The 21,258-nt window shown below is 42.8% G+C and overlaps 1 protein-coding gene across 1 annotated transcript in view; it reads left to right on the plus strand.

Annotated features, from left to right (window-relative positions):
• Positions 1-6,987: 6,987 nt before the first annotated feature.
• Positions 6,988-21,258, plus strand: part of ADGRB3 (adhesion G protein-coupled receptor B3) — a 646,981-nt gene continuing 632,710 nt past the window's right edge. Inside the window, exons 1-3 of the mRNA XM_045011262.1 lie at positions 6,988-7,405; positions 8,816-8,986; positions 10,100-10,868. Coding sequence (XP_044867197.1) covers positions 10,115-10,868 — 754 coding nt within the window. The 5' untranslated portion in view covers positions 6,988-7,405; positions 8,816-8,986; positions 10,100-10,114. The remainder of the gene's footprint in view (positions 7,406-8,815; positions 8,987-10,099; positions 10,869-21,258) is intronic.

Raw genomic sequence — 21,258 nt, forward strand, 5'->3', positions numbered from 1 at the left:
CAGAGGTTTGGGATAGTAATTAATTATAAGTTGCTAAATCTATCTATTTTTCTTATCTCTGGCTCCTGTATCTAGGTTCTTATATAGCTCATCAACAGGGTATTGCATTGCCTATTGGCCTGGCTGTTGGAGGCATTCAGTATTATTCTTCAGTAATATAATTCACCTTTAAATGTTTGCAAATAAATATGTATGAAGATGCAGGATTATAGTAATCACTCTTATAACACTCACAAAAATACTAGACCATTGTATAATTGCAATAAATACTGCCTTAGCATTTGTAATCTGGAAGACCGTCCTGTTTGGAACTGGGAGAAAACAAGTTGACAAGGTTTCTAGACCAGTACTTGAATGTGGTGATGGTTGTTCTAGTGCCATGTGTGAAAGTGTTGATGGTGTGATGGGGACAGGCCAGACGGCTACAGGAGAGTGCTAATATTGGGTTCCAGTAAGTGGGTGGGTGCAAGCCACTGCTAAAAGACCCTTTCCCAGCCTTTGGGGAGGTTCCACAAGGCCCAGTAACTCAAGTAGTTATGGGGAACAATGGAAAAAATAACAAGGGGGGTGTTAGGGTCAAAGGGCCAAAAATAAGGATCCAGAATGGGACACCGAGCAGAGAACCCCGGACAGCGCCCACTGCTCCTCAAAGGTGTCAAGGGAGCCAGCGGACACTGCCCAGAGGAACTCTGCCCAGATGCATGAATGGAGGGAGGATCGGAAATATGCTCCATGGTTGCAGGAAACCCCCTCAGCCAACTTCCTCTCCCTGGACTTATAGATGGCCACTTTGGCCAGCACAAGGAGGAGGTTGACAAGGAGGTCCTGCAAAAAGGGACAGGCATCAGGGACAGGGGTGAACCATGCCAAGTACATGCCCATGCTCACGGCTCCATGGAGGAGCCGCCAACTGATATCCCCGGTGGGCCATGGGACCAAGGTAGAGTATAGGCTGGCTCTCCTGGGTTCCTCGCCCAAGAGGTGGTAATAGGTTCCACCGCTTCGTATCGGGGCGGGACACGAGAATGAGGAAATGAAGGGAGTGGAGCTTGAGCTTGTACAGATGGTTCCTCGGCACGGTCCAGAAGTGAACTGGCTGCAAGTTGTACAGCTGGCTTGCGGTGTACAGGTAGGATGGCCGGGTCATGGAGCAGAGGCCAGTAAAAATGTCTGGAGGGCCTGGGATGCAGGGTGAGCAGGGAATACCATCCCGCAGGACCCAGTCAAGGTAAATCCAAGTAGTCAGCAGTAAAGCTGCCCTCACCTCCTGAAGTACGCACCGGGGACTATGAAAGGTGGAGACTCCCATGAGCTGAGTGAGCATCAAGGAATCCAACCAGTCTCCCCAGTCGTAGTCCAGGAGGTCTCCGATTCTGGTGACTTCCCCAGGACCAACCTCTGGCACACCAAGGGGGACTCCAACACCTGCACATAGATTTGGGGATTGTGTAGCAGGGGCTCCGTGAAGAGATCCGCCCCTCGGTGGCCGCCACAGACCTGGTCTGCCCCTCGGTGGTCACCACAGACCAGCTTCCTCGTCAGGAGGAGGTCCTGGTAGAAGACTGGCAGCCCAGAGAGGTCTCGCAGAAGATCCCTCGGAGAGCAATAAAGGAGCATATCAGAGCCCTCAGAAGCGGCGCAGGAAGGTGTGCACCAACATGCTCTAAGCCGGACTTCTTGAACTATAGAGGAGTCTCCGCAGGGCCCAGAGGTGGAAGACATGGACCTGAGTGTGCAAGCATGTCATGCCATGTCCTCCCTCCTTCAGGGGGAGATGCAGAATCCCCACAGAGACCAAGTACAGTCCTGGCCAAAAGAACTCCAGAACCAGCTTCTGGATATCTGCCAGGAAACCCAGGGTTGGGATCAGAGTGTTGAGCTGGTGCCAGAGCATGGCCAGGACTAGCTGGTTGAGCACCAGTGGTCTCCTCCACAGGGAGAGGCACGGGAACAGTCCCGTCCACCTCCGCAGCAGCTCAGACATCCTGCCCAGGAAGTCCCAGAACATGCGGTAGAACTCCATGGTCAGCCCATCCATTCCCAGAGATTTATTAGTGGGCATGAGATGGAGGGCTTCCAAGAACTTGACCAGAGTGCGAGGTAGCTCTAGCCAGTCTTGGTCACCCGTGCTGACCATCAAGAGTTCGTTCCAGAGCACTTTACAGACATTGGCCGGATCCGGGGAGAAGAGGCTGGCTTAGAAAGCCCTGGTCTTTCCATGCATCTCCTCTGGATCTGCCAAAAGCCAGGTGACATGCTTCTTAGCCCCCCTCTTTTTCTCCAGGACGTAGACAAAGCGAGAGCCACAATCCATCTCTCAAAGCAGGCAGATGCAGGATCAAATGAATGAACCCTGGGCTCGATGGTCCTCGAGGACCCGGAGTTCCTCCCGCTTCTCCCGGCACACTCTGTAGAGAGATGGATCCCTGGTGCTGACAGCCAGATGCCTCTCCAGCTCCAAGACCTCCCACTCCAACAGCTCTATCTCCACATCCCTCTGCCAGCTGGCACCCCGGGTGTAGTCACGGCAGAAGATCTGGGCACATAGCTTCTCCACATCCCACTACTGCTGAGCAGAGGGAAAGGTGCACCTCTGCCCTCGCCAGGCCAGCCAGATCTCCCGGAAGGATGCCACAAAACCCACGTCCTCCAGCAAGCTGTTATTAAAGTGCCAGTAGGCCAGCCCCAGCCTCTCTGAGGTGAGAGAGGCCGTCATGGTCACCAAATGGTGATCCGAGAATGGGGCTGGCCAGATGCCGGAGGACTGGGCCTGTGAAAGATGATGGCGAGATAAGTAGATGCAGTCCAACCGGGAGTGGCATGACCGATGAGCCTCCACCCAGACATAGGTGAACATTGACACAGCATCCAGGTGGTGATCGCGCCAGACATCCACCAGGGAGTGATGGTCAACAATCTCCCGGAGGATGTCCATGGTGGCTGGGCACTGCTCAGTCCCCAAGCAGTTTCAAGGGTGGTGTTAAAATCCCCGCCCAGAACCAGGCACTGGAGAGGATCCAAAGAGTCGAGGAAGGCGGACACCTGCTGGAAAAAGCGCATCCACTCCAGATGGTCAATATAAACAAACTGTCTCATGGCCTGACAGCAGATTACCCTGATAGGCTGCATGCGGCCCATGGGCTGCAGCTTTCCCACCACTGTTCTAACACCTGGGTGTGCCCCTTTTAACTCTTCTGCCCTTACATTCCTAGAGGAATAGTCAGCATTGCCACGGTGACCCCCAGCTCTCTTTTTGAAGCAGTTTCTGACCTCCTTCCCTTCCCCCTGCTCCCCCTCCCCGCCCCCCCGTAAAGCACTGGTACCCTTCCTCTGGCAAGCCTGAACAATGTTCCCCTGCTTACGGTGCAGTGTGGTCATCCATACTAGAGTATGACTGTGACACATAAAACCTTTTTAGCAAAATTTTTATAAACTATATTGTCTGTAATATACGTGGGACCATATGTGTCTGGGAAAGTTGACAGCAAATCTGTTTAAAAAAAAGTGATATTGCAGCTAGCATCTCATTCCTCAAATATATGATGGAAGGTATCCAGGTAAATTAGTATTGTTCTTGATAATATGTAGATGCTCAATCTACAAATGCACAGCCGTGTCTTGCATTCACTTCTGTTTCTGTACTTTAGCACTCAAAATCACACCTTTCCAGGTGCAATCTTAAAAGCTTTAATAATAGAAGATCAGACTGTGGTTGCTTAATGAGACTCTATTTTTTTTAACACAGAGAGAAAAGTTTGCAGTACCAAACATATCCTGATCTTCACCTTTATTTTGTCAAGCCTTGTGGTTTCAATTAGCCAATTTCTGTTTAATTTAATCTGAGATATATGTATGTAGGAAAGTCTTGTTTTGTGACTCCGAGCAGTTTTTTCAGGTAGGCATATACATGTGATTAATTGATATCTATGCAGTAACAAAGAGTGCAACATGATACTTTAGAATATGTTCCAGCAATTAATACCTGGATCACCCAAGCCTGACCATAAACCTCCAGAAAGAGTCTACATAATATTATGCACTGCCATTCCAGACTTCTGTTCTTCAGGTTAACCTAGATGTTACTTCTGCAACATTCTAACTTACTTTGGAATTGAATGCAGGAGATCGAGGAAGAGCTTTCCTCACAGTTTTCTCTCCATCTCGACCATATCTTCACTTGACCTTAATCTTCACTAGTTGTTCGTTATTGATTATTCACTCAGAGGTTTTCAAACGTGACTTATTTGTGGAAATTAATTAAAGGCTTGTAATATATAGGGGCTTGCTAGAGACTAATGGCTTATCCACTCCATATTTATAAATAGTGTTATATAAATACACCTCACTCCACAATCAAGGGAACTGCAATTTGCAAAGGCCACAGGAAGCAGTGTAGAGAATGAACTGCTTCATTATGGGTGGCTTGCTTTTTTGACCTATCATGTCCCACATCTAATGTAAATAAGGAAAAAATTGAATTTAAGATGCTCGTATTATACATGCACCTCTGTGACTGTTATGCTTCGGTCATCATGACAGTAAACCAAGCTATTCCTCAAGAATTTCAGAACAGCATGATGGTCATCATTCACAGACAATGTGGAGTGCAACTGTATGTGGAGGCGTATCATTATTCCTAAATCAGCAATAGCCTTATTTCCTTTGTATTATATTTGATAGGAGTAGATCATTCAAAAATGTCTAGTAGGAGGTGGGTCAAAGGACCAATTTGATATTGGATGCTAATTTGGAGCCCTCATTCTTAATTTTCATTCTTGGATATGTTCCTGATACCTGGAGATAACTTGATAGCAGGGCTGCATGGTTCCAACATGCAGCTTTGGTCGCTAAAAAACTAATCTTGCAAGAATGGAAAAATCTATCCCCACCAAATATTGATGCATGGCTCAGCGATATGGCTGACGGCGCAGGTAACTAATGACTGGCATTCTGCAGAAAGGGAATGCCTGAAAAATTCAAAGCAATTTGGGCTGACTTTTTTGAGGTCTATGATTAATGTAGACCCTGAAAATAGACATGTCGCTTCCCCTCCCCTCCCTTTATCTTACCGTCTTTATTTACTTTGTGTGTGATGATAAACCTGCTATTTTGGTATATTTGCTGTATTTGGAAAAATTCATAAAAATATAAATACAAGGAGTAGATCATGCAAACCTTGCACTTTATTTTTTTTACAAGAATGGTATAAAGTATTCATGTATGTATACTTCTATATTATTTGAATTCAAGCCTTTTGTGAGGGGGGAAAAACCTGTTTGCGTTAAGAAATGATTGGCTTGGATGGTGGCCAGAAGTTTAAACTTCTGTTCATGTTCCTTCCATGGGCGGGGGAGGGGGCGGAGAGTACATCTAAAACCAGGCATTTTTCAAATGCACTTTCAAACTGAGTGGGATTGTAACATGTAGCGGGACCACACCGTTCTGATAAATGCTTTGTTCCCTTTGCAGAATGTAAATGGTGTGTGATAGCTACAGAACAAGTATTCAAGTTAGGGGCTGGATTGGTATTAAAACTTATTTAAATGTAACCCCCCTATTATCATCTGATGTCGCATATAAGGCATCTTTCTCTCACTGACACCCCGGAGCACTAGCCAAAGGATAACCCAGCTCACCAACGGAGAACGGGAGAGAAACAAGGGGAGGAGAGAGGGAAACAGCTTACTCAACTCTACTTAGCTACACCAACAAAGCAGGTGTTTCTTTGGGTGATCAGAAGACAACCCCATTCTCACAACTCTCCTTTATTACGACCCCCTACCCCTCCAGCAGTTGTGCTATTTGGCCGCTTGCCTTGCAAACTCGAGCCTAAGCAAGGGGCAGCTAACGGTGGGGCTGTTCGGACATTTGACAGCATACCCACCCACTCAGCCCGCCATCCCCTACCGCGGCCCTCGGGCATCGTCAATGAACGCAGCCACCAGCACAACCCAGCTGCGCTAAAATGGAACTTCAAAAAAAATCACGAGAAAATAGCCGCTTCCCACAGTCCCTCGCCCTGCTGAGCGATTTAATGTGATCCCAACCGGCGCCCTATCTCTGGCGATGAACAAATAAGGTGTTAATTGCAGCCTCGCTGAGAAAATTGCTATTGTTCCACTCAGAGGCAGGCGGCAGTTTGAAAGCGAGGAGATGTGTTTTCCTTGCAGCGCTATATCACTTAATCTGCATCGCGGTGGCACATTGACAGCTCCGGGGGGCGGCAGGGGGGTTGTGCTTTAAAAGAAAGAACAAGAGGAAGGAGATCAAGTGCTGGGTTTACTCCCTCCTCCCCTCGCCTCCCTCCCAGCCCGTGAGTTTCTCTTACACTCGGTCGCAGCCAGCTCCAGCTGTGGGAACTGAGGCTGGAAAAACCTCTCAGCCGCAGAAAATAACGTTTTTCGGACGTGCTTGGTATTGAGTAGCCGTGACGTGCAAGACGCACCGCGGGCCCGGTCGCTGGAGCCGAGAGGGGAGTCTCGCTCTCTCTCTCACACACACACACACACACACTCACACAGAGGAAGGAGAGAGGCGAGCCGAGCCGAGCGCCCGGGCGGGAGCGGGAGAGCGGGGCGCGCAGCGCGCGCGCTCCCACGCAGCGGAGAAGGAGAGCGGGGCCCGCACCGCACCCCCCGCGCGCTGGAGGGGGATTGCGGGGCGCGCACACCCCACCGGCCGGGGAGCCGAGCGCACAGGCGCACACGGGAGCGCGCGCACACACACAGACTCTCTCTCACACGCTGACTGACTTGCTCTCTTCCTAACACACACACACGCACACACGCGCAGAGCTTTACTATCTCTCTCCCGCTGTACTCCCTCCTCACTCAGCAGCCAAACAGCTTGCCGACACCACCAGCCAAGGATTTCTTCCCCCGGCCGCTGTCCGTCCATCAGTACCTGAGGGGGGAGGAGGAGCAGGGAGAAAAGAGGAATAAGAATAAGTATATTCGTAATAATAACAACAGCCCAAACCCGCCACCACATCTGCGTTAGGGCAGCAGTAGCCTGTAGGTCTCCTCTCAGCTCATCGCTTGCCTGGTATCTCCGCGGATCGGTTTGTTGGGTTAGACTTTAGTTCAAGTTAAAAAAAAATCTTCGCTGTTCAGCCAGGTCCATCCCCACCCGCAGTCTCTCTGGTCTGGGGCTTTTTCCTTCCCTTCACATGGTGGATTTGGTGGATCCGGAGCCAAAGCGTTGCGCGTGCTGGGGTTTCCTCTCTGCCTTTTTTTTTTCCTCCCTTTCTTCTTCTCTCCTTTAAATCTTGGTTTTGAACCTGAGCCTGGGAAAATGGGAAACGGTGCATCCGACAGAAGGGGAATCTCTCCATCACTGTTGTTGGGACGTGTGCCTGTGGTGCTAGTGGTTTAGAGAAATAGCCTGACAGCTTTCGGAGTGGAAGGTAAGGGTATCCAGGGGCATTTTCCATTTCCCATTTCCAGGGATTATGACTGTAGAGCGGTTAGCTCGGGATTCCGGGGAGGAGGAGGCGGTGGCGGTGGCGGAGGAGGAGGAGGAGGACAGGCTGTTGCTGAACGATAGAGAGAGCCTACACATGCAGAATTATCTCTGCATTTAGTTCTACCCTACAGTTTAAAAGTTAGAGAAGTCGGGTTTGCGACAGGTCTGCTTCCCTGAGAGTAATTTCCAGCGAGACCAAGAAAACCTGAGGTTTGTGCATGGCTGGGGTAATTTTATGGGGAGGGGGGAATCTTAGCTTAATAGGAAGTTAAAATAAGGGAAGTCAGTAGGTCTTCTGTTGGGGAAAAAATAAGTGGAGTGATGGCGCCGTCTATGTTCGACCAAACTACAGTGTCACCTAGAAAATCAGTTGGGGATTATCCAAACTAAACGCCTGTTTGCTTTTCAGCAGAAGAGATTTCTTCCAAAATGGGCAACCTTAAACCTTGGTGGCCGTTCTTTAACACCCCCCCCCCCCCCCGAAAAGAAAGATCGTTTAATCTGAGTGCCTGATGCTTTCCCTGAGCAGCCTCACTTTTGTATTTAGCACTATTCTAAGCAAAATGAAATCCTGCCTATTCATGCAGAGAGCGATAATTTAAAGCAGTATTTTGTTCCAATAGGTTTGCATGAACAAACGTAACTAAAATGATGGCTATTAGACTTGGTTTCCTCATGGAAAACAGCCTAGCACTGCGGACGTCTTTATTTTTCTAGTGCAAATATTGCACAGGAGGAAAAGTCAGGGGCTTTTATTTTAAAATAATTAAGAAAAAAACCCTCTTTGGTCTCCAGATTATAATATTAATCCTTTTTCATGGGTAGAATTCCTAATTTAGACACTTATTGTCACATTGGCTTTCAACGCCTACACCATCCTAAATAATACTGCGCAGGGCTGCATTGCCTGCAAAGTGCTACAGCAAATTTTGTAGAGAGGAAATTATTTCCAGAACTGCCTATTCATTTCTATTTTAAAAAACGTTAACCGCTCTCTCGACCTTATTTCCAGAAGGATGAATTTGTTACTCAGTGAGATGCACGTTCGAAAAAGGGAAAATCCAATAGTTTGGATAGATCCGGCGGCAGCTCCGATTTTGTTTTAAACCGCAGCTATAAAGAGGGTTAGAGTTCGTGCTGCTTTGCCCATCTCAAGATTTAGAGTTTGAATTATAATCTGGGAAATACAAAAATCTCTTACAGGGAATTTAATCCGCCGATTTGTTCTGTGTTATGCAATGGGGGACGAAAGATGCCTTGCCATTGGGGGTGGGGAGATGAAAGCTAGGCAAAGACACACGTTAAAACTCAGTAACTGTGTATGTGTCTGTATGTCTGTCTCTGTTTACAGAGCAACAGTGGAAGAGGCTGCCATCTAAAGAGTTTTTTAATTAACTTGGCATCACTTTTGTCTGCTCACACTTGTAAACAGAAAGCGAAAAGACACTCATTGATAAGAGATAAGCAACTTCTCAAAGGTTAAAGCTGAAAACATTCAAGTTTTATTTTTTGGATAACAGAGGTAAATATAACCAAAGGTTCACTTTATTATCCTAGGCCACTGTTAGAGAACAGAAGATGTCAAGGCTGTTTCCGCGGAGGGGGCCAATAAAAGCTTTAGTTGGAGATACTAGCAGAGAAAATGTAATCTGTCTTTCATCATTCAAGCGCATATATGCAAAATACAGTAGATAATGTACAAAACATTCTTAATAAAGGGCAACTTAGAGGCTCAGTTCGGTCCAGTTATACAGGTCCTGCTATAGCATTGCTCTCTATACAGCTCCTTTGGTTATAAATACTAATATACTTATCAACGTTATCTACTCCAAGAGGTTATATCACATTGAAATGATTATCTTTAAAATTATTGGTCTCAATGGCGGTGTCAGGCAACCACAATTTCCATTTATCTAACCATCTATATTTCTTTCCCGGATAACAGTTTCGAGATTTTATTAACACATATTAATCTCAGTGTTTCCTCTCCGGATTTTCTTTTTACAGAGACCTTTGTATACCAGGTGGCCACTGCAGAGGCATGTAGACATATGGGAGATAATGTTCCATCTGTAGCAAATAATAATTTGTGCATTTTTAAATTATGACTGTAATTCATCACAATTACTTCTCAGACTTAATAGAAAAAATAATATGTAACAACAGCTGTTACCAGCTTTTCTGATCTGGTCTAGTGAAATTCTGTGCATATATATAAACGGTGCCCAGGCTGTTGATTGACTTCTAAAAAAATAAAATTAAATAAATAAATATATACATAGTCCTTCTTCTGGTCCACCAGATGAAAGTCTCTGACTTTTATCTAAATTTAATAGTTCCAGATCACGCCAAATACATGCTAGACAACGGAGGGCATTCCACTTAATAATCTAATAAATGTTATTTTTTTAATTTGAATTTAGGGAATTTGACTGTTGTGATGGCCACGTGATGGCGCTGTTCACACAGCATCAAACAATTTCCTTGTGTTAAAAAATAAAAATTACTTGCCCTTCTTTTTGAAGAGGGTTCTAACTGGAATCTTGAAAACAGCTGGCTGGAATATTGGAAGGAGTTTGATTTTCAATGCGTGAAGAACTCTACTTGCATTTTTGTTTCATTTCATTTTCTACAGGCCAAATGACATAGGATGAAGGCTGTTCGTAATTTGCTGATTTATATATTTTCCACCTATCTACTGGTTATGTTTGGATTTAATGCTGCCCAAGACTTCTGGTGTTCCACGCTGGTGAAGGGGGTCATTTATGGATCGTATTCTCTAAGTGAAATGTTTCCTAAAAACTTTACAAACTGCACTTGGACGCTGGAAAATCCAGATCCGACCAAATATAGTATTTACCTGAAATTTTCCAAAAAGGACTTCAGCTGCTCCAACTTTTCTCTTTTGGCTTATCAGTTTGATCATTTTTCCCATGAAAAAATAAAGGATCTTTTAAAAAATAACCATTCTATAATGCAGCTCTGCGATTCCAAGAATGCTTTTGTATTTCTGCAATATGATAAGAATTTTATTCAGATACGCCGGGTCTATCCCATCGATTTCCCAGGATTACACAAAAAGGAAGAAGACCAAAAATCCTTCTTTGAGTTTTTGGTGTTGAATAAGGTGAGCCCGAGCCAGTTTGGTTGCCATGTATTATGCACTTGGCTAGAGAACTGCCTGAAATCCGAGAACGGGAGAACTGAGTCCTGTGGGATCATGTATACAAAATGTACCTGCCCTCAGCATTTGGGAGAATTGGGAATAGACGACCAGTCCCTGGTGTTGCTCAGCAATGTGGTGCTGCCCCTTAATGAGCAGACGGAGGGGTGTCTGACCCAGGAGCTGCAAACTACCCAGGTCTGCAACCTTAGCAAAGAAGCTAAACGGCCGCCAAAAGAAGGTAGGTGTTTCTAATGGGGTCTCAAAGGTCTATTTCAATCTCAAATCACTATCTAGGGTTCTGCTCTTGCCTCTCGTTGATAGTTAAACACGTATCTGTATCTGACTTGCACTCCACACTAGTTGTGGGGTCTGCTAACCTCCAGCCCGCTCCCATGAAAGGGCTAGGGGGAACTGCAGATACATCCTCCAACCACTTACAGGAAGGAGGATGTTATTTTAAATTTAATCTCATCTCCAGCATACAATTCTGATTCCTACTAAAAGATAATTTATACTTTAATGGGGATTTAAGCTGTCGCTGTTCTCAGCTCTCACTTACAATAATGCGGACACGTTGTGAGCCAGTTCTCCCTCTTTTATTGCAACCACCCAGCAATAAAATCTTATTCTCTTTCATGCTACTCTTTGACTTTGCAAGGAAGAGATTTCCAAAGGCATGCGAGCAACCCAACTTAAGTACCAGAACCCTAAACGACAATAAGGGTCAGACCTCAAAACTGCGCAGCACAAGTACCAAGTGAATAGCAAATCCTGCCTCAATTTGTGGCTCGGGGAGACATATTGCATCGTGCAATGTCACCCACGTGCTCCCTTGGTCAGTAGAGAGACGCACGTGGGCGGCCCAGCTCCAGGGGAGATGATGGCTTTGCACGTGTGCTAATAACACGCGGCTGATATCTTAATCACCTGAGTTTGGAAAAGCGGGAGGGCGTGGAAGGCCCGGAAGCTGTGGATCCGGTCATCAGAGCAGCCACCCAATTATAATAATTAGGGTCTAAGTTCCTTTTTCGTCTTTCTTAATACCTGGTGTTCTGGTCCTATCAATGTTTGGTGTACGGAGCAAGGGCAAGCTGATTTATTAAAGAAGATCCTAGAGGCACGCTGTGGTTTGGAAGCTGCAGGGAAAGCGATACACGTGAGGTCAAAATACAGTTATCAAATGAGAAATGCAAAACAGAGAAATCTCTAGAGATAAGGAGAAAAGCCGCCGCCTGGCTGGGAATTGGAGCTCGAGGGCAGCTATTTGAGAGGGTTTGAATTTGCCCCCTGTACAGGCATGAATCACTGAGCCAAGCTATTGCATTTTAATGCAGGAAATGTTTCCTCTCTCCCTGGTTTCTGCATGGCCACAAAGCTCCCTGTCTAGGAGCCAAGCTTCCAGCCCCTCTAATAGAAGTTGCCTTTGTGGAGGAATGTAACATTGACACGTTGTTAAGAGAGGATTTTCTTTAAGGGTAGCCAAGCCTGAGCGGTGTGGGAGAAGAAAAGCTGAACTACTTGCTTCAGTTGTGCACTGCCAAAGGCACTTTGAAGAAACGGGGGGAGGTGGTCGGGGGGGAGGGGGAGGTTCTCCCCTGGTTGTCCTGCGGGTCAGTGTTTCTCCAAACGGTTAACAGCTCGGAGAAGAAAACAAAGTGATTTTAAATTACCGGAATGCTTGTCTCTTGTAAAAGTCCCAGAGAAGCCCTTGCAACGGTAGGGATGGTATTTAGCATCATTTAAAGCTAATTAGTGTCCCTTAGAATCAGAAACTTCCCCAACAATGTGATGTTAGAAGCTGACTATTAAGACAATTAAGCCGCAGAAAGTATCTCGGCTTCTCTCTGCGCGGAGTCTGGGGAACCTATTAAGGTTTCCAGGCGCTAATTGTTGGGAGCGTTGCGGGCTTTAACCCACTCCTGCGAGCAACTATACAAGCCCCCCGCGTCCAGTTTGCCCACTGAGCTTCTCCAAAGGCAGCAGCTGGCAGGCAAAGTTGCTGCCTGCGCAGTGGGGGTGATTTACTGAGAATTTGCTTGTCAGGATAGTGAGGGATGCATGAAGATAGCGCTAGGATTTAGAGGGACTGTAATGGGGCTCCCAGCATGTTTTCTAAACGAACAATAGCAGTTGTATTAGAGACTGCAAAGATAGGTTTGCTGTTTTTCCGACGGAGAGAAATAAGAGACTGAATGCAATAAAAATGCCGGGCCAAAGAGAAGGACCTAAGTATAGCAGTCCTGGTGTTAAGGTTGCCCACGTTTTAATGGACCTGAACAAGTCAACTTTAAATGTCAATGGGCAAACATATTTGAGGCTACTCAAATAACTAGCATGGCCCCCAGCCTTGGCTTTCCACCTGCGAAAATCCAGGTTTTCTAGACAGAAGTAATAACCTGACTGAAGGGGTCACGCAAGAAGAGCATTTGTGGTATCATTCTTCAGCGGCTGCATTTTGCACATAATGAAATTTTAATTGTGAGATGGAGCTTCCCGTACCATATTTTTATAATCCATTGATTGCTTCATTTTATGGGATAGAAGGGGTGAGAAATTCAAGCATAGAGATATCAAAATCATGTTTGCAAAATCTGTCCGGGGTTTTTCAAAATATGCTGAACTTCAGAGGAATGTATGTGTAACATACTCAACAAAGATGTTTGTCAAACTGTGCTTAGTGGACTGAAGAGACAAAGCTAGGGACGACTAAGTTTTATTTCTGCATCTTGGAATATGAATATCTAGAACATGCTTCAAAATGTCTTTCAATTATATTTTATTTTAATTCTTACCCTATGTATGTCATTTCAGGATCATTATATTAGTAGGTTAAACTTCATTATTAAAGGGGAAACTCCCTAAATGTTTTGTAGAAAGAGAAATATTCTTATTTTTTTCCCAGTGTAGGTGGCAGCTTGTTTACTTTATGTTGTTGGGATATTTAACAGAATAATATAGGTTTTTTTATATAATTTCATTACTTTTGTACAATTGGATTTGATTCATTGGACTGTTATCTTAAAGCTGTAATGTATTTTATCAACTACAAAATTAAGGCTTTGAGGTAACTTTTAATAGCAGTAGACTGCTTATTTTGCATTCAGGTTAAAGTATTTGTTTACCAGCTTTTCCTGTGGATACATCTACATGAGAGGTATTATAGTTCTGTGTTTTCTACATATAAACCATACACAAAAGTTGTACCAATGACTTGCCACTGAGTTAAATCTATGTCACTTAAATATTTTGTATGTAAAATTGTGATTGATAGGTTGTGTGTGACATCAATTTAAGATTCAAAATGTAAATTATTCTTTGCATGAACATTATGAATTTTGCCACTTGTATCTGAAAACGTCTACACATAAGATGCCAAGTATGTTTCTGTGGGTGAGCTGATTCAGGTTAGATCAGAAGTGTTAAAAAATATTTATGTTGAACAACCCAGACAAGGAAAGGGAAACACTGTTGGTACTATCTTACCACTACAGTTGTCAACAGTAGTTTTGTTAGTGTAACTTGGAACTTTAGTGGGAGTTGAGGTTACTCAGCATTTCTTGGGATGAGGTCAGGGCCTTGCGGGATTGGGCTTCGAGGCCTTGATCTTCAAAGATATTGAGGCTCCTCATTTCCATTGGAATCATTTCTCATAGCATTGTCTCTTGTCTCAAAGCATTCTTCAGAGGTTTATAATAGTACTAAAATACTTCAATGATGACTTTTTAGGACAGATTTTGTGGAGGGCTGACAGCCTTCTTCAGTGTGATAAATACTCTCAAGTTCTTCAGATTCTCCTCTGTTGGGCCTGACCATATGAGGTGATAAGCCAAACAGTTCTTTATGACTACAATTTAGAATAAAAGAACAGTCATACTGGGTCAGACCAATGATCCATCTAGCCCATATCTTATCTTCCAACAATGGCCAGTGCTAAGTACTTCAGAGAGAATGAACAGAACAGGCAATCATTGAGTGATCCATCATCTGTTGTCCATGCCCAGCTTCTGGCAAACAGAGGCTACGGACCCTCAGAGCATGGTTTTGCATCCCTGCTCATCCTGGCTAATAGCTATTGATGGACCTAACCTCCATATTGTATCCTCTGTTTAGAAGCACCTAGAAAAGAATGCAACTGTTTTCACCTCTGAAGTTTTTCACTATTTTGAAAGTGCTAAATGACTAAAAGAGATTAAAGCCAGAATTTTCCCCTCCTACAGCTTGATGTATTTTACCTGAGAACCACACGATGGGTAGTTGTTTGTCCAAGGGGGGGGGGGGAGATGTTCAGCAATAGGAGGAATTAGCTCAAACAAGGAAGCTGTACCTATTATCTTTCAAACAATATACTTCTGGAAACATGTAGTATAACTAGTACTTCTGCAATACATAAAAAAAACAAGAAGTCCAGTGGCATCTTAAAGGCTAAGCTTTATTTGGCCATAAACTTTTGTGGGTAAAAACCCCAATTCTTCAGATGCATGGACATGCAGATACCGTCCATGCATCTGAAGAAGTGGGTTCTTTTACCCATGAAAGTCTATGCCCAAATAAATCTTAGCCTTTAAGATGCCACTGGACTTCTTGTTGTTTTTGTGGATACAGACTAACACGGCTGCCCCCTGATACTTGACTGCAATACATAGATCATTTCTCGTGTCACTGATCCTAGCAACGTGAAAATGGGTCACATTTTTGTTAAGATGCAAATCCATTGTACTTGAATGTATGTAATGTACAATCAGGCTTTTCTTTAGTACTACTTTTGAGAAGTAGCACTACTGCTATTTAGACTGGACAAAGCACTAGCACATATACTGTATGGATAATTGCTGCACTGGAAGGGGACTGAACTAAATGACCCAATAGGGTTTCTTCTCTTGATCTTGTATGTTATATATACAAGTTTTCTCATGCAGTTTTTAGTCAACATAAATAGGACCCTCTTCTACAATTGTTTCATACATGAGTAAGCACCTCCATAAATTCAGCAGGAATAATTTGCATGAGTGAGGGTGACAGGCTCAGGATTATACTCATTATGGTTACTACAAGGAAATATTACATTATTTTGTGTTTTATAATACTAAAGTTTGCAATCTTATTCCACATTCTTGTCTCATTACAAACAATTTTCTTCAGTACTCTACCGCCATAGAACAACTATAGGCATTTACTCCTCTTCTTCATAGTAATTCTAGTTAAGGGGGAGAGGATGAGAAATTCAGATTAATTGGGTCTTGGCAATTGGCAGTCCAGGGCTGCCCTTTGGCCTGATTTTGCATTACTTGCTCATCCACTGTGAAATGATTTCAATGGGATTTCTGAATACACAGGAAATGTAGTGTTAGTCACTTTGTCACAAATTCCAATAGCATATGCACTGGCATCTGAACACATCAGTGGCAGGCTCTTTTCTGATTTCAGACATAAAGATACCAAGAGCATCAGAAAGGGAAGACTTACTGTACCACACTTCTCCTTAAATTCACACATTTGATGCACTATTCCATGGTAGAAAGTAAGTGTGCAAATTACTTGTAAAGTTTACATAGAATATTTATACATTTATACACTTCCGTGTATGACAACATTTTTTGTTTTCATATTTGAGAAATAAATGAAATGCAGCACTGTCAAACCTGTCCCAAGGCCAACACAAGATTGCTACCATATAGCAATAATGCTGTATTATATAATATGGCTTCATCAAAGAATTAAAATGTAAAGTTATAGTATACGAAAGGTGTAGAGGAGGGGAAATATGCCCATTCAGGACCAAAAAGGCAGAATGGAGCCTAGTATATTTATATTGGGATATGCAATATTTAATGTGCAACTAGTATTCCAGTCTAGATCGACATTTAGAAGGAACTAAAATAACTAATTCTATCTTCCAAAGCATTGAGTCAGTACAAAGAACTACTTAAAAAGCTTTTATAGGAAAAGAGTGAGTGTGTGTGTATAGTAGTTCTTTCATCCATGACCTTAGAATGCAAGTTGTGATGGGAAGATAAGCATAAGTGGAACACTACACTTTTCAGCTTTACATGGATGGTTACTAGAAGAATTAAATAAAAATTTGATACAAGATATTCTTAAAAAAACAAAACTGGCATGTTGTTTACAAATAGCTTGATCTCACCAAGAATATAAAATACAAAGAAAGAAGTGAAATTTTTATACGTGAGACTGATTCTTGATAAAATGAACATCCAGGTTATTTTCTTCAAAAATTAATGACAATTGCATTTTTCTGCTCACTTGGTCTGGTCCAAAGCCCACAAGTCAATTAAGAAGTTCCTGTTGACTTCAGTAGACTTTGGATCAGGCTGCCTACTATGAGTTATTTCATTAGGTGGTTATAAGCAACTCAACTCCTTATGATTTCAGTGGATGTTTAAGTTATGCTTGCACCTCTCACAATCAGAACCTTGAATGTTTGATTTCAGATATTCTTTGAAGTAAACGATAGCTTTGTGAAAGAAACACGTACTGATCACAATATCTTTTAATTAGTAATACCTAATTTTGTTGTCAAGGATTACATGCTGTTATTTCTAATGATTGTATTTTAGTCTAATATATTGATCATTTCCATTCTTTTATTTTAGCAGCTTATAAAACCTTACTACTTGTTTGTTGTTTGTTTGTTTGTTTAAAGTTTGCATATAAAAATGCACTCACACTTTTGCACAGCCACTGACTTCAGTGGACTTTGGGTCAGCCCTTGAAAGAATTTCCTCACACCCTTGAAACAGAATAACCCTTCACTCATCATCCATTATCACAGGAAAAGCCTGAATTGATAGATATACTCTGCAGTATTATTAATGAATATTTACTAGTGATATATAAATCTGAATACCAAGTCTGTGGTGGCAGAGATTCAATTTTGTGTCTTATTTGGCAGTGCTCATGTGAAGATGATGGGCAGCAAGTAGCTTCTTCAGGCTCAGTCCTCCTGTTGGAGTCAATGGAATTTCTGCCTTTCACTTCAATGGAAGCAGAATCAGGTCTATATTGTTGTACAATAACTGAATATTTTAGTCTTTCAATAAGCTAATTAACTGTAAAGTGGATTTGGTGGGCCTACTAAAACAATACAGTATAAGTCTGGCAACCACACCACCAGAGCCTCCCAAAAACTGGCTTCTATAGTCTGCCTCAGAAGCTAGAACCTTTAATTTTTTGCTTGAGTCAAATCTTTTTTTAAAAATGTACTTATTTGTATTTCAGTTGTGCAACTGGGACTAGGATCCACATTATAAGAGACAGTCCCTACCCCAAAGAGTTTGCAGTCTCAATAGAAAAGGTAGACAAAGGTGCCCAGTTACACAGTGGGATAGGCATGAATAAAACTCAGGTCTTCTAGCTCCTAATCCAGCAACCTACCCACTAGATAACACTGCCTCTCCTACAATACATTCATGTTCACATCTCAGACCAGTAATGGAATCTGAATTAATTCTCTACTGAGTTATTTAAAAAAAAATTATCCCATCTTGACATATATCAGTATTGCAGTTTTGTTTAATTTATAATTTGTAAAAATACATTGGCAGCTCTATTTAACATTTCAATATACACATTTCAATATCTTATTCTGAGAAGCTCTTTCTTCTTGAGGAATTAATTTTATTAAGTTTATTCAATCACGTTATGGGCTTTATCAAAGGATTCAAACTCAAAGTTGTTGTGGCTCTGAAATTTCAAACTGAAGTTTAGCTGTTCGTCTATAAATATGCAGTAATTGTAATAAAACAAAGGTCACTGTAGAATTCCTTTGAGCTTCATTTGCATTCTCTGTTAACAAGAAATATAAAACATTCTGTAAGACAGGCAAAGTTGTATATGAGATATAGTACAAGTTTACAAATTATGCATAATTGATTTATAAATATTACAGTGTCTGAACCCCTTTTGTTTCTAGTTAAGTTCCATGGGGGAAGAAAATAGGATTTTTCAGGCTTGTATTCAGTTTTGTTAATCTATTTGAGGCGATATTAATTTCACATGAACTTTATTTATAACACAATTTTCTGATGGGCTAAACTTCATTAGAATTAATGAAAACAATTTATAATAAACAATATATAATGTGGGTGTTAGTTCTTTATTTTGAGGCCAATATTACAGTTCTTAAGACAAATTCCATCTACTGTCAGCAGGAATTTTGCCTGAATAAGGACATAATTATTCATGTTTATTACAGTAGTGCCTATGTACCAGACAGAAAGGGGGTCCCACTGTGCTAGACACTACTCTAGCACAGAGTACTAGATTGTAAGCTCTTTAGGGATCGGACTATCTGAACAGACCAGCAGACAGAGTGTTGGGAAAGGGACATAATTCACAAGTGGAATGAACAATGTGATGGCAGCAAATGGCACATTAGCTCCAGGTTTTTCCATCTTTTGTAGAGGTGGGCTTAGCTAGAAAGGAATAAGATAAATGGACTTATAAGCAGAGGGAAAGGAGTGTGATGCTTCCTGAGGGTACCCAAGGATGTTTCTCTGCCTGACAGGGGTCACCTCCCTAACAGCACTAGCCATGGGCACAAGCACTCTTTTCGCAGTCCACACATAAGAACGTAAGAAAGGCCGTACCGGGTCAGACCAAAGGTCCATCTAGCCCAGTATCTGTCTACCGACAGTGGCCAATGCCAGGTGCCCCAGAGGGAGTGAACCTAACAGGCAATGATCAAGTGATCTCTCTCCTGCCATCCATCTCCATCCTCTGACGAACAGAGGCTAGGGACACCATTCTTACCCATCCTGGCTAATAGCCATTTATGGACTTAGCCACCATGAATTTATCCAGTCCCCTTTTAAACATTGTTATAGTCCTAGCCTTCACAACCTCCTCAGGTAAGGAGTTCCACAAGTTGACTGTGCGCTGCGTGAAGAAGAACTTCCTTTTATTTGTTTTAAACCTGCTGCCTATTAATTTCATTTGGTGACCCCTAGTTCTTGTATTATGGGAATAAGTAAATAACTTTTCCTTATCCACTTTCTCAACATCACTCATGATTTTATATACCTCTATCATGTCCCCCCTTAGTCTTCTCTTTTCCAAACTGAAGAGTCCTAGCCTCTTTAATCTTTCCTCATATGGGACCCTCTCTAAACCCCTAATCATTTTAGTTGCTCTTTTCTGAACCTTTTCTAGTGCTAGAATATCTTTTTTGAGGTGAGGAGACCACATCTGTACACAGTATTCGAGATGTGGGCGTACCATGGATTTATATAAGGGCAATAATATATTCTCAGTCTTATTCTCTATCCCCTTTTTAATGATTCCTAACATCCTGTTTGCTTTTTTGACCGCCTCTGCACACTGCGTGGACATCTTCAGAGAACTATCCACGATAACTCCAAGATCTTTCTCCTGACTCGTTGTAGCTAAATTAGCCCCCATCATGTTGTATGTATAGTTGGGGTTATTTTTTCCAATGTGCATAACTTTACATTTATCCACATTAAATTTCATTTGCCATTTTGTTGCCCAATCACTTAGTTTTGTGAGATCTTTTTGAAGTTCTTCACAATCTGCCTTGGTCTTAACTATCTTGAGTAGTTTAGTATCATCTGCAAACTTTGCCACCTCACTGTTTACCCCTTTCTCCAGATCATTTATGAATAAATTGAATAGGATTGGTCCTAGGACTGACCCTTGGGGAACACCACTAGTTACCCCTCTCCATTCTGAGAATTTACCATTAATTCCTACCCTTTGTTCCCTGTCCATTAACCAGTTCTCAATCCATGAAAGGACCTTTCCTTTTATCCCATGACAGCTTAATTTACGTAAGAGCCTTTGGTGAGGGACCTTGTCAAAGGCTTTCTGGAAATCTAAGTACACTATGTCCACCGGATCCCCCTTGTCCACATGTTTGTTGACCCCTTCAAAGAACTCTAATAGATTAGTAAGACACGATTTCCCTTTACAGAAACCATGTTGACTGTTGCTCAAGAGTTTGTTTTTCTGTGTGTCTGACAATTTTATTCTTTACTATTGTTTCAACTAATTTGCCCGGTACCGACGTTAGACTTACCGGTCTGTAATTGCCGGGATCACCCCTAGAGCTCTTTTTAATATTGGCGTTACATTAGCTAACTTCCAGTCATTGGGTACCGAAGCCGATTTAAAGGACAGGTTACAAACCTTAGTTAATAGTTCCGCAACTTCACATTTGAGTTCTTTCAGAACTCTTGGGTGAATGCCATCTGGTCCCGATGACTTGTTAATGTTGAGTTTATCAATTAATTCCAAAACCTCCTCTAGTGACACTTCAATCTGTGACAGTTCCTCAGATTTGTCACCTACAAAAGCCAGCTCAGGTTTGGGAATCTCCCTAACATCCTCAGCCGTGAAGACTGAAGCAAAGAATCCATTTAGTTTCTCCGCAATGACTTTATCATCTTTAAGCGCTCCTTTTGAATTTTGATCATCAAGGGGCCCCACTGGTTGCTTAGCAGGCTTCCTGCTTCTGATGTACTTAAAAAACATTTTGTTATTACCTTTGGAGTTTTTGGCTAGCCGTTCTTCAAACTCCTCTTTGGCTTTTCTTATTACACTCTTGCACTTAAGTTGGCAGTGTTTGTGCTCCTTTCTATTTGCCTCACTAG

Source organism: Mauremys mutica, chromosome 3, assembly GCF_020497125.1.
Source record: "Mauremys mutica isolate MM-2020 ecotype Southern chromosome 3, ASM2049712v1, whole genome shotgun sequence".
Taxonomy (NCBI): domain Eukaryota; kingdom Metazoa; phylum Chordata; order Testudines; family Geoemydidae; genus Mauremys; species Mauremys mutica.